Source organism: Lithobates pipiens, unplaced genomic scaffold (assembly GCF_037356315.1).
Source record: "Lithobates pipiens isolate NorthernLeopardFrog02 unplaced genomic scaffold, aLitPip1_a1.2 Scaffold_13, whole genome shotgun sequence".
NCBI classification, from domain to species: domain Eukaryota; kingdom Metazoa; phylum Chordata; class Amphibia; order Anura; family Ranidae; genus Lithobates; species Lithobates pipiens.
The window spans coordinates 250976216-250990791 of record NW_027507718.1 but is presented as its reverse complement, the minus strand read 5'-3'; the positions used below and the strand labels follow the sequence as shown (position 1 = coordinate 250990791).

The following is a 14576-nucleotide window of genomic DNA, read 5'->3' as shown; positions in this document are numbered from 1 at the left end:
GGTCTTTTTTGTGGCAAGATAGCGTTTAGGAGTGGCTGAGAATACATCTACAGGGACCATATCAGAGGCTGCCTGCCAACAAGCTACCAAAACCAAAAGAATATATTCACATTAGCCCATGCTCTGAAAAGGGATCAACATTGGATCCTTTTTCAGTGTCTAGCTAAGAAGCCACTGGCAAGTGTTCACCTACTGAATGCCTGTTTGTTTTTCTTATAATGGGATTAATACACCACAATCACAAATTGAGCGTTTATCTGATGGTTGCCGCTTTACCCCATTGACTTGAATGGTAGTTTGACAAGTGACAGGCCGCAGAATATGAACATCCCCTTCTAGCGGTATTTTAGAGGTGGATGACTGGGAGATGGTAAAACCATGACCGTAAACTGTTGAGCACCTCACATTTTACCTCCCCCTTGGCCACTCGTTTGAAAGAGCCTAATATGAACTGTGGCCCGACTGGGAGTGGATTCCCATGTTTGTGGATTCCAGCAGTAAGCACAAGACTATCCCGGTTGACCGATCTTTCAGCAAGAAAGCAGAATGGTACGTTTTATACTCAAGGGTGACCACTACTGTTTTTTTTCTCCGGATGATCTGGACCTGCCTGATGGCTCGTCATCCACATGCTTCATGGGCATAAACATGTTTGAGTGACTCCCATGCTTGTCTTTAGTGTCGCGTGCACACGACCGGACTTTCCGGCAGACTAGGTCCGACTGACTTTCGGGGGAGTTCCGACTGACTTTCCGAATGAACGGACTTGGCCACACGCGAACGGTCTAAGTCCATCGAAAGTCCGTTCGTTTTGAACGGGATGACGTAAGACGGGACTAAAAAAGGAAGTTCAATAGCCAGTAGCTTCCTTTGCGTCGTATTTGGTCTGTTTGACCAGCATACAAACGATTTTCCCGATAGGAATTGAGTCCATCGGACAGATTTGAAACATGTTCTATTTCTAGGTCCGTGGGATTTTTAAATTTTTTTTTTTACGAAAAACGATCGGATTAGCCCACACACGATTGGATTGTCTGACGGACTGATTCCATCGGACCTAGTCTGCCGGGAAGTCCGGTCGTGTGTACGCAGCACAGGGGATAGTCAGAGAAAAATATTCTGAGGTTCAGATCATGCCTGCATGCCAGATCATCCTCTGCTGGTACATTGTGTTCAGGAACTGACAGTTCAGTGCTGCTTACTGTGCAGAGAGATCTATCCCTAAAGCCCTCTTCACCCTAACACCATACCTAACCCTCACTTACTCCCCAAAACCCTGTACCTAACCCTCACCCAATCTAACTTCCACCCAACCCTCAACTAACCTCCCCCCATTCCATACCCCAAACCCCAGGGCCACTGACAGGGAGGTTACAAGCAGTACACCCTGCCCTAATGGGTTAAGCAGGGTGGGGGGGGGGGGCTTAAGCTCAGCAAGGACTGCTTGTACCCACCCCTCAATCTCTACTGTGCTCATATATCTCTTCTGTGTTTATTCTTGATAAAACCACTTAAGTGCATCTAATAATTAGAAAACGCTTCTATTTAATAGTTTCAGAGAGCTAGATCCCCTGGGAAAAAATATGGTATGGATGGAGTGGCGCACAGTTTAGAATCTTCATCCTGGGCATTGGGTAACTTTGATGTGGCTCTGGCTCTAAACTGAAAAGGCCCCAAGCCTTAACTCACCTGATGTTAGAAGGATTAAAAAGAAACATGGAAGCCAAAACTAGGTACTTGCCTCTCAAAAAAATAAAAAAAATAAAAGCAAAAGTGACAGAGGAGGTGAAGTACAGCTTTAAGAGACATTTCTATTCACCTCGGACACTACTAAAAAACTGAATTACGTTGGCTGTAGAATGGATTATCCTGAGCTGGCCCACAATTTTTAGTTGGCCAGTGTCCACTACTCCTGTAGGCATCAGTATAACCGGATGGAAAAGACTTCCTGTGTCTCCGGACAAGGAAAAAATAAAAACCAAACAAACTGGTTTTCCAAATGTTAAACTGGTTTTAAAATAGGACAGCCAGAAAGAGAGATCAGACATTTTACTAGCAAGTAGGGAGAACTTCCCATCAATTCACAACTTTGGTGCAGCTTATACATTTATTTATTGTATGGTTTACCCGACAAAAAAAAAAAAAAACAATAATAAATGAAAAGACTATATGATATCCAGAACATGACATGCTGCCAGATTTGAGATATAACTTTCTGAATGTTGTTAATCCCTTCCTATTTATTGTCAAACAAAATGTTTCTTCGGTATCGTTCTCACATTACATGTGAGATTTGCAGTCACAGATTTAAAGATGTTGAAATATGCCACTAGGGTCTGTGAGCTAATCTATATTTTATCACGACAGGGAAAGAGCAAGGTCAGATCTTTGGAAAAGAACTATTATTTTTCAAAAATGTTGATAGTGTAGGGGGGTCAGGTGTCACCGCTCGTAATAAAACAAGTGTACAAATAAGATGTTTTATAGTACTACAAAACACATTTACTGTACAAAATACTGATTTTCCTGGTATTGACAGAAGATATTCACATCACACCTAATTTTCATGTACTGCTGTCTAGTGGTAGCCAATGTCAAAAAATGAATTGTGTGCAGTATATGACATAGGGCCTGGAGAGGCAGCCTGGTTTAGTGTTGTATGTGCATAGAGTCCAGGAGCAGAAGTCTGCAGGAGTGTGGCCTGCAATTCTTTGAAGTGCCATTCGAGCCCATTCATTTTGTACGGGCTCAAATTGCACCACAATGGTATCGGTAACTGGTATCAGGGCACAGGCATCGTTACTCGTCCTCACCGCCAAAAAAAAATAAAAAATGGTATCGGTGCAACCCTAGTGCTCAACTACCCAACTGTGCTTATCCCCACTTGATAAAACAATAAAAATATGTCTTTAAATAATAGATAAAAAAAAATAAAAAAATAGGGCTGTGGAAATTAAAGATTCTCAATTAATCGATTAATTTTTTTGATCAAAATTCCTCTGAGCGGTACTCACCTCTCCGGCAGCTTCCTGGTCTTCAGGGAGTTCCATCGGAGATCCGGTGACGTCACGGACATCAACGTCACTGGACTCCTCCCCCCTTCCCCAAGTGCCTCCGTCTGCTAACAAAGAGAAGGGGGGAGAAGTCCAGTGACGTTGAAGTTCTGATTGAATGTAGCGCATGATGTCACCCACTGCTGCACTACGGAACTAACACGATTGTCGGCTTTACATGCTGTGTTTTTATCATCTTTGTATGAGTAGTTTGTGTTTGAACGCAAAAATGAAATCTTATACTTCAGCGGTGAACACTTAGATCTTTTCTTTCTACCCATGACCTGGTGTCCTTGCTGAGATCTAAGGAGACGCGAGAGATGTTTATGGTCTGCGTTAACCCTTTTGATACCCACTTGCATGACCACCTGTTTGCACAGGGGTCCATGCCATAGGTGAGAGTGATTAATTAGACCGGAGGTGGAGGGATTGTCACGCTACTGTGGGGAAAAAATAAATAAATTATGACTTATGTCAGTGCTACAGTTTGAATTTAAAACATATTTGTGTAAACTGTGAAGTTAAGTCAGATTGTGGAAACCAACTAGTGTCGGGTGATTATATATAATGTATACCACACTTATCACTGACTAATGCAGAGTTGCAATGCAAGGAGATCAGCTAAAAGTAGTTGGATCTGTATGTGCGTTATAATTAAATCGAAATTAGCCAATTAATCGAAAAAAAAAAAAAACGATTAATCGAGCACGAAAATTTTAATCAGTAACAGCTCTAAAAAAAAAAAAAAAAAAAAAAAAAAAAAAAAAAAAAAAAAAAACACACACACACACCACAATGGCAGACTAGAGATAAAGGAAAAGGGTTTGTTCTCATCTTCCTAGAAGGGAAGTTAATCGTGACAAACTAATAACTGATAAAAATCAGAAGGCATCCACACAAAAAACATTGAACATAAAAACAATGCAATACTTTCATGACATTACTTACCTCTAAACATATAGGACAGTCTTGTCTTGAGACATTTTCTATGCACTAAATAAAAATAAATAAAATGCATGAACACTCCAAGTATCTGATTTTTTTTACCTCAGATATATTGCTGGCATTAAAGAGGGTGCTAAACCTGCCTGTATTCCACTCATCCCCTTCATGACCAGGCCATTTTTTACTATTCAGCATTGTGCTACTTTGCTCGGTCATGCAACACACTGTACCCAAATGAAATTTATATAATTTGTTTTATTTACATTTGTTTTCACACAAATAGAGCTTTCTTTTGCCGGTATGTATTTATTATATAAACAATAAAGACTGAAACTTAAAATAAAAAAAAAATAAAATAAAAAACACACACAATTTTTACTTTCTGCTATAAGACATATCCAATAAAAAAAAAAATATGATTGAATTTCTTCATAAATTTAGGCCAATAAGGCCCCTTTCACTTGTGTGACTTCTCATGCGACTTGGGACTTCAAAGTTGCATGACAAGTCATACCCCATGGTTTCCAATTAGTACCATTCATCTCTGTGCAACTCCTATGCGAAGCAACGTCAAAGTACTACTTAGGTCCGATTTCAGGTCCATAGACCTCAAGAATACACAGGCATTGCTTTAAGTTGCTGCAAAGTCATGTAGCTTTCAGGTCATACAACTGTAAAAGGGGCCTTAGTGTAGAAATACATGTGTTATAGTGTCTACAAACAACAACAACAAAAAAAAAAATATATATATATATATATATATATATATATATATATATATATATATATAAATAGCTGCACAATTAATCGTCAAGAATCGTTATTGCGATCTTGACTAAAGTGTTTCACAATTCTTTCTATGCAAAGAATTCTCTCTGCTCTTCTGAAGCCATGGCGGTCAAAAGAAAGGAAGAGAAACTGGGTAGTCTGCCAAGAATCACAAAATTCTTTATCAGTTGAACTTAAGCATAAACATTGTAACAATTTGTCAATGGAATAGACTTTGTGTGCGCAAGTAAAAAAAAGTTTAACCACTTAAAAACACTAAACCTTTTTCTGACATTTGTTGGTTTCAAGTGAAAATGAGATATATATATATATATATTTTTTTTTTTTTTGCTAGAAAATGACTTAGAACCCTATATTTATTTATTTATTATATTAGGGGTGAGCAATTTTACTGGTCTCATGATTTGAGACTCCATTTCTTTATTTCCATCTGCTACTCTTAGTGCAATATCCTTTTTTGGGGAGGGTATTTCTCATAGCTATCCCAAAAGAGGGCTACAAGTTATTCATCTTCACTTCATTGCAGAGAACAAAGGGGCATTCTTTACATCTATATGAAAAACAGAAAAGCTTCTTTGCTGTAAGAGTTGTGAAATCAGTAGATTGTTTTAACAAAGACCTGAAATGCTTGCCTGTCCTAAATGCACAAAATATAAGTGATAGTGACAGAGGGATGGTGGGATCAGAGGCATGGTGGAATGGATGGGAACAGGCAGAGGGGTGATGGTAGCGGAGAGATGGGATCATTGACACTGGCACTCACCAGCTCTCAGTGTCAGTCGATTCCCCCTCCTCCATGCTGCTCAGTGTTTTCTCCCTATCGAATCATGATACATCGATGCTGCGATTATATTCAACACCCCCAATAAATTGTATTATATATATAATACACACACTTGTGCACAATTGTGATCAGAAGTTTACATACCCTGGCAGAATTTATGATTTCTCTGCCATTTTTGAGAGAATGTGAATGATAACACAAAAACTTTTCTTCTTTCACTCATGGTTAGTGTTTGGCTGAAGCCATTTATTATCAAATCAATGGTGTTTACTCTTTTTAAATCATAATGGCAACAGAAACTACCCAAATGACCCTGATCAAAAGTTTACATATCCCAGTTCTTAATACCATGTTTTGCCCCCTTTAACATCAATGCCAGCTTGAAGTCTTTTGTGGTATTTGTGGATGAGGCTCTTTATATTCTCAGATGGTAAAGCTGCCCATTCCTCTTTACAGTTCCTGTAAATTCCTGGGCTGTCTTGCATGAATAGCACGTTCAAGATCTCCCACAGTGGCTCAATGATATTGAGGTCAGGAGACTGAGATGGCCACTCCAGAACTTTCATTTTATTCTGCTGTAGCCAATGACAGGTCGACTTGGCCTTGTGTTCTGGTTTATCTTCATGTTGGAATGTCCAAGTACGTCCCATGCGCAGCTTCCTGGCTGATGAATGCAAGTGTTCCTCCAGTATTTTTTAGAGAACATACAGCATTCAGCTTGCCAACAATTTTGACCAAATTTCCTGTGCCTTTGTAGCTCACACATCCCCAAAACATCAGCGATCCACCTCTGTGCTTTTTATCATAAGCCTTGTTGACTCCTCTCCAAATGTAGCATTTATGATTGTGGCCAAAAAGCTAAACTTTGGTCTCATCACTCCAAATGACTTTGTGCCAGAAGGTTTGAGGCTTGTCTCTGTGCTGTTTGGTGTATTGTAAGTGGGATGCTTTGTGGCATTTGCGTGTTAATGGCTTTCTTCTAGCGACTCAATCATGCAGCCCATCTTTCTTCAAGTGCCTCCTTATTATGCATCTTGAAACAGCCACACCACTTGTTTTCAAAGAGTCTTGTATTTCACCTGAAGTAATTTGTGGGGTTTTCTTTGCATCCCGAACAATTTTCCTGGCAGGTGTGGCTGAAATTTTAGTTGGTCTACCTGACTGCGATTTGGTTTCAACAGAACTCTTCATTTTACACTTCTTGATTAGAGTTTGAACACTGCTGACTGGCATTCTCAATTCCTTGGATACCTTTTTATATCCCTTATCCATGTTATAAAGTTCAACTACCTTTTCTCGCAGATACTTTGACAATTCTTTTTCTCTCCCTATGACTCAGAATCTAGAAACATGTGTGCAGCACTGGATGAAAGATGCAAGGGTCTGTCGGGAGTCCAGAATCTCACTGACCTTTTGTACACAAACACTAAATTCCAAGCAAACAGATCACAGGTGATGATGGTTACCCTTAATAGCCATTCAAACCCCTTTGCGTTAACTTGTGTGCATGCTATCAGGCCAAAATCACCAGAGTATGTAAACTTTTGATCAAGGTAATGTGGGCAATTTGTGTTGCCATTATGATTTAAAAAGAGTAAACACCGTTGAGTTGATAATAAATGGCTTCAGCCAAACACTAACCATGAGTGAAAGAAATGTTTTTGTGTTATCATTCATATTCTCTGAAAAATGGCCAAGAAATCCTAAATTCTGCCAGGGTATGTAAACTTATGAGCACAACTGTATGTATATATACACATACATACACACCAATTATTAAAAATGTATTTTTTACTAGTAATGCCGGCAACCTGACACTGACACTCTTCTGGAACTGACTAACTGCCACTGACATTAGTGACACTAATACAAAGATCAGTGATAATACTGTACACCGTCACTGTACTAATGACACTGGTTGGGAAGGGGTTGACATCTAGGGGCAGTTTTTGTGCAGCAATCATCCCAAACAGGAAGTTAGGAGTACACTGAATTTCTTGCACATCAACAGGTATGGCTTTAGAAGTGCAGAATAAAACACTGGCAAGTGTGAATGTATTGAAGGGAAGTACAGTATATTTTTTATTTTAAATTTGCCCTGACATATACTTTATGATGGACATCAATATTCAATAGATATCACTAGACTAGCGTGTGGTTATGGTGAGCTGACTTTAAGTGGTTTATTTACTAAAGCTGGAGAGTGCATAATCAGGCTCACTTCTGCAAAGAAACCAATTAGGCTTAACTGAACAAGCTGAGGTTAGAAGCCAATTGGTTTCTATGCAGAAGTGAGACTAATTTTGCACTTTCCAGGTTTACTAAATAAACCCATAAGTGCATTTCCATTTTGCTGTCAAAATTAAGAAAACCCCGCTATACGTTTGTTATGTTTGCCTATTCACACTGCAGCAATAAACTTTTTTTTTCCTTACCCTTTAAATGTTTCTGAGAAGACGCCATCGTGGCTGACTGCAAGAATTTCTCAAGTAGCTCAGCATGATCTGTTCCAATAGCACACAATGGAGACAACTAGCTTCTAAACCCTTTTGCTAAGGCAGACAACATTCAAATCTAGTACAATGGATAGGATATCTGCTCTGTACAGTTAACAGGGTTACCTGTAGTAAAAACAGCTTCCCAGCCCCACTCATGACAAAAAGAACTAAGACTTTTTTTCTTGCTGAATGGAAGCTTTTTTTTTTTTTTTTTTTTTTAAGTTATGTTATGTGAGGGGAGACTTCTAACAAATATAAAGCAAGTGTTATCGCCTAAAAAAGCTTTTCACAAAACCAGTGTTAACAAAACCCATCAGTAGCACTGCTACTAAACTGGAAGTCCAAATTATGATTTGTGCATCATGAAACATGCTTTTGCATCCATGTTTTTGTCCTCCTGAACATTGGCCTGCCTGTGGTGCACCAATGAGTTGTTGTCTGCCTTCTCTGCATCAAGAGAAATCAGACATAGCATTTAGATTATGCAATAATTGTTCTATTATAGGTATGGCTCTTTCAGACAGAGCGGTTCCTCTCTACAGCAGATCTGTGAGCCGATTCCTGGCTGAACTGGTGCTAAAAGGGACGGATGTCAGTGTTTCGACATCCGCGCCTGTTCAGCGAGTGCCCGCATTTACACAGTGGGCATGAGCAAATCCGTGATGGCTCTATGGGCGGTCGGATGTAAAAAGCTCCACTGTCCGTTTACTACCGATCCATCAAATTTAGGTGCGAAAAAAATAAAAAAATAAAAAAAATAAAACAACGTTCGGATCTGGACAGACTCCTCCAAGATAGGGAGGTAAAAATGGGCACTTCATTTAAAACTGCCTGTTCATAGACCGCATGGAGCTTCCAATCAAATATGCCTGAAAACTGACAGGTGGACCTGATCAGAATGCCTGTGTGAAATGGCTCTCACTGTTTTTCTATTTTCTCTTGAGATAAACGAGCATAAGATAAAAATAAAATAAAATAAAAATAAAAACTACCAACCTACAGAGCGGGGGTCCAAATTTGGTTTATGCCACCAGGCCAAGGTTCTCTCCTGCATTTTCAATCAACTTTGTTAACGTTAACTGAAAACTTTCCTGACATTCTTGGCATGTGTTTTGCATAAAATAAATAAAACCTTTCCCTTTGATTTGCAAGTCTCAATATAAAAGATGAGTTTGCTTTCTTACCTTGTGGTTTCCTCTGAAGCTTAATGGCAGACATAAGTTACACTTTGCACAATGCTCAAACTGTTCTTTTGGACCAATCCTAATGGATAAACAAAGAGTTAATCCTTTTGAGAATAAAACAAGTCATAGTGCGAGTGAGTGCATTGTGTGTCAAAGTGGCGGATGAGACATCTAGTATTTTATTGCTATATTAAGCAGTATGCACTTCTGATCTGACAGCCAAGAATCAAAATATATGGTTCTTTAACCCTTTCCACCCCACTAACCATATATAAATCTTGTACTGTGCTGGAGATAGATGTATTAACATTCTCTGCTTTGAGGGCTACCAAACACTTACCAGCAGCTGATGGCTCTCAATCCCAGCTATCCCTGACAGCTCAGATCCCCAATTAGCATGGTTCCTGATCATGTGATCACTAGGCCAGCATTGAAATAGTGATCACATGCAGGTTTGAGGTTATACTGAAAATATTAAATCTTTTAGCCCACAGATGAACACTGTTGCCTTCAGGGTATAGTGTTCATCTGCAGTGCCACATGTTTAAAGCAGAACTAAAATCTTTATAAGAAATGCTGCTGGCAGGTAGGCTTTTATAATATTACAAAATAGACAGTCTCTTCTAAAATAAAGGCTTCTTCTTCTGCCTGTGAATGCTTATTCTGTTTGCACACTTGCTGCACATGTGCAGATCAGTATACATTTTCAGCATACCTTGGTGCCAGGATAAATCAACTCCAGTGTCCATGCACGGGAGTTGCAGCATCCTGGGCCAAGAAGACCATAGAAGCCAAATCTGGAAGAAGACCATAAAAAAAGTGTCAGCTGTGTTAACGTTTGAGTGGTTCCTTAGTCCATAGATATGATTATTTTATTAAATTTTTACAGTCTTATGCATTTGTCCGCTTATAAAAAAAAAAAAAAAAAAGAAGGAGAGAACAAAAAGTTTAAAAAGGTATGCACATAAACCATAGAATTGTTGCCAAGTTTAGTAATGAATGTTGGAGCTAATAAATTAGACTTGAGTGTTTAAGAATCAATGACCCCTGGGCATTGAGGGGTTAAGTACTGCTTATAGGAGGTCTAAGTACTAATGAGCTGGATCAACCCTTCTGTCAATCAGCCCGGGTAGCCTCAAGCCGCCTGCATCCTAACAACAATGTAAGTGGCCATAGTGCTCCGCCACAAAAACAGCCAAGAAGATCAGTTCTCCATCAGGTCCACTTTGATGGTTGGCGGGTGGAGCCATTTCTTCTTGTTCATAGTTTAATTGGCTGGGGCCAATCAAAAAACATGCAGAATTGGTCCTCCTGCAAGCCATCAGAGAGGACTTAATGGGGAATGGCAAAATACAACCATGCTGGCTCTGCCCAGATGTCCCTCAGCTTCTTCTCCTCCCAGGTCACCAGCAGTCAGAGCAGATTTGATTGGGAATCACAACACCCAACCATGCTGGCTCACCCCCATGTCCCCCTGGCCAATAAAATTACACAAGGGCAGATATGGCTTTTCTGAAAAGTCAAATGTCACAAAACAGGAACACTGAGAAAAAGACTGCACAAATTCCTTCCATGCTGTACAGAAACCTTGGGCACAATCCAATAAAGGGTGGACCCAATTTTCTTAGGTCCCCAAGGTAAGGATGTTATAGCTCTCTTTACAACGGTCCCTCCCACAGGCTGTCAGTAAAATATTATTCTGAAAATGAAAATGTTGATACTTTGTGTTTTTACTATTACTTTACATTCACATAATAGTTTATGATTGCAATTGAAAAAATAAAACGGCAGACATACCTGCAAATACCACATCCATCACAGTGATACTGCTTCTTGTCTTTGTCAAAAAGATGACATATATCGCAGTAATAGTCTCCAAAAACATGGTTACAATGCTCACAACTTTTTTGAGCCTGAAGAAAAAACAAATACGAAAACATATTAATGCCTGCCATATTGTATAGGCTACAGGAACTGTCACAGAAAAAGACTGATAGCTTGGGACCATCTAAATTCATTACTTTGGGGTGCTACCTCTAAAAAACACATATGCCATACTTTCTATACCATAGATCTTGTTTACTAGGAGCATGGCACACAATTTTAGCAGGAAAAACACTTGGAGTACATGCCTGTGTATTATTTATACAGACATGATACAATTATTAATGATAATTGTGTCATGAAAGAAAATATAAAACTGCTTCAGGTATAAAGTGCATACACCTAGAGCAATCTACACCTACAGCAAACCTTAAGGCTCCATGCACACTAGACGTTAAAATAACATTAGAAAAATGCCAGTAGCTTTGCAGTGAGTCTTTCAACATTTAAGGTTTTTGCAATAGCGTTTATTTGCGTTTTTTGTGTCAGCGGATTAATTTTTTTCCCCAACGGATCAAAAGTGTTAAAAAAAAAAAAAAACGCTGGTGAGCCACGTTTTTTGAGTGTTTATCGACGTTCAGTGTTTGCCTTTTTTTTGCGGTCAGAAAAACAACTCCTGAATTTGATTTTATGGCGTTCAGAAAACAGTCCATAAACTCCACTGCTGACAAACATCCAAAAACGTCCATGTGTTCATGGACACATAGGATAACAGAGGGGAGTCTATGTGCTGTTAAAAAAAAAAAAAAAAAAAAAAAGAGAAGACGCCCACACTCCCAAAAACGTCTGTTTATGAGCGCAAGACCCTTTTCACACCAGGGCGCTTTGCCAACACTATAGCGTTAGAAATAGCGCCTGCAATCCGCCCTCAAACTGCTGCTCCTTTGTCTCATTCTGATATTGGCCCGAATGAAGTTGACCCTCATTACCTTACAGCAAGAGAGGTCAAAAGTGCGGTATGGTCTAAGTGACCTGAGGTACTGGAAACGACTCCTGTCAGTGTCTTCTGGTCCGTGGTCACTGGGGGCTGTGCTCTTTTGACCTCTCTTGCTGTAAGGTAATGAGGGTCAACTTCATTCGGGCCAATATCAGAATGAAGCATTTGGATTCCAGTAAGTGAACACTGTCTTCAGGGGGATTAAATCATCAAACTCTTATCTTCATGGTCATATTGCCTTGTAACAAGACTAAATAAATACAAAGCAACTTCTGAGCACTCTGTTGGAACCTTCCTGATTGGGAGATCTGTGCATTGCTATGGGATGACCCATAAAGTTACTATGGATCTGTGTCCCGTGATGTACGATAAAGAAAATAGGATTTTTTTTTATAAAAGCTAATCTGTAAAATCCTTTTCTTGGAGTTCATAATGGGACACAGAGGTCCCTCTCCTCTTTCTCAGGTTTAGGTATATTGCTTTGCTACAAAAACCAAGGTACTCCTGGTAGGAGGAGGGGTTATATAGGGAATGAACTTCCTGAATTGGGTATGCCAGTGTCCATCACCTGAAGGTACCTAGTTACTACTGTGGCTCTGTGTCCCATGATGTACTCCAAGAAAAGGATTTTAAAAGTAAACTGTTATAAAAATTAATTTTTTTTATTTTTTGCACTATAAACAAAAAGAGCAAAAAAATGTTTTTATTATTAAAAACACCACACACACAGTTTTTTAATTTTTGCTATAATAAATATGCCAAAAAAAAAAAAAAGTCTTCATCAGTTTAGACCGATATATGTTCTGCATATTTTTGGTAAAAAATAAATAAAATCGCAATAAGTGTATATTGATTGCTTTGGCCAAAAGTTACAGCGTCTACAAAATAGGGGATAGATTTATCACATTTCTTTTACTAGTAATGGCAGCGATCTGCAATTTTTAATCTGGACTGCAGCGGACAGATCGGACACTTTTGACATTTATTCAGCGATCAGTGCTATAAATAGTCACTGATTACTGTATAAATGTCACTGGCAGGGAAGGGGTTAACACTAGGGGCAATCAAGGGGTTGTGTTCCCTCAGTGTGTGTTCTAACTGTTGGGGTATGGGACTGACTTGGGGAGGAGACTGATAGTTGTTCCTATATACTAGGAACACATGATATGTCTCCTCTCCCCTGACAGGATGCGGATTTGTGCGTTTACACACACACACACACACACACACACACACACACACAAATCCCCGTTCTCACTCTGTCAGGAGTGATCGATCACCCCTTAAAGCGCCTACCGTACAGCTAAGGCGATTATCGCAGAAGTGCCATTCTGCTGCCGTCAATCGATGGGGGGGGGGTAGTTGGCAAGTGGTTAAAATGGAAATCAGCACTCCAATCAAGATCTGTGTTCAACATTTACAAACTGGAGCTGAATGGTACTTTTAAAAGCTTTAAAGTGGAAGTCCATGCAAAAACTAAAATCCCTGCATCTATAGCTACCAACATTCTAACACTAACCTCTCTAGCCCTGTAAAGATAAAATGAGTATGCATACTTTTTCTGCAGTTGATCCGACCCGATCTCCATGGGCGGAAGCTCTGCTGAGTTCACGTCCGACAACGGCTGTGAAATGAATACAAAAGTGACGTCACCCATAGAGTTACTATGGGGCTTCCATTGACAGACGTGTCCTCTGCACCCACTCACACAGCGAAGCCACGGGATCATAACTTCTGCCGCTGGAGATCGGGTTGGCTTGCCTGTAGAAAAAGATATGTATACAGATTTTTTTTCTTTTCAGGGCTGGAGAGGTTAGTGTTAGAATGTTGGTGGCTATAGATGCAAGGATTTTGGTTTTTGCATGGACTTCCAGTTTAATAATGCTTGCTGAAAGCTCTGCAAATGCTTTGTCAAAGCTTGCTGTTCACACTGTTCTAATAGAAGATGAAGCCCATGTAAAACAGGCTTTAGGCTCACATCACACTGGCAAATCTGCCACAAGGAACACTATCAGCAGCAGAATTATTGCCCTGTGGCTGTTACTTTACCTAATGGCAGTCACTCCCTTGCTGGCTCTCCAAAGGGACACAGATGGAAAATTAAAGCCTAAGCCCTTGTACACACGGTCGGAGATTCCGACAACCAAATCCGTCGGAGTAATTGCAACAGATTAATTCTGGAAGAGGTCCGGAAGTGATGTTGCATACACACGGTCGGACTAAGTTGTCGGAAAATCCGATTGTACATAACGTGATGACGTTATTTCGTTACGACGGGACTACGTTCAGGCTAGTAGCCAATAGCTTTGGTCTAGGAATTTGATCCGAGCATGCGTGGCACTTTGTCCGTCAAAGTAGGCTACACATGATCGGAGTATGTCCGATCGGAGCATTTTGTCGGAAAATTTTACCGGCAAGTTGGAAAAGTTGGTCCGTCGAATATTCCGACGGAAACAGTCCGATGGAGACCACACACACACAGTCGGAATATCCGACAAAACG

General features: G+C 39.9%; 1 protein-coding gene across 1 annotated transcript in view; it reads right to left on the bottom strand.

Moving 5' to 3' along the window:
* The window catches only part of RCHY1 (ring finger and CHY zinc finger domain containing 1), a 58065-nt gene that overhangs the window by 28248 nt on the left and 15241 nt on the right, over positions 1 to 14576 (bottom strand). Inside the window, exons 3-5 of the mRNA XM_077476534.1 lie at positions 11051 to 11166; positions 9254 to 9332; positions 4002 to 4046 (exon numbers count right to left, since the gene is read on the bottom strand). Of these exons, the coding sequence (XP_077332660.1) occupies positions 4002 to 4046; positions 9254 to 9332; positions 11051 to 11166 (240 nt within the window). The remainder of the gene's footprint in view (positions 1 to 4001; positions 4047 to 9253; positions 9333 to 11050; positions 11167 to 14576) is intronic.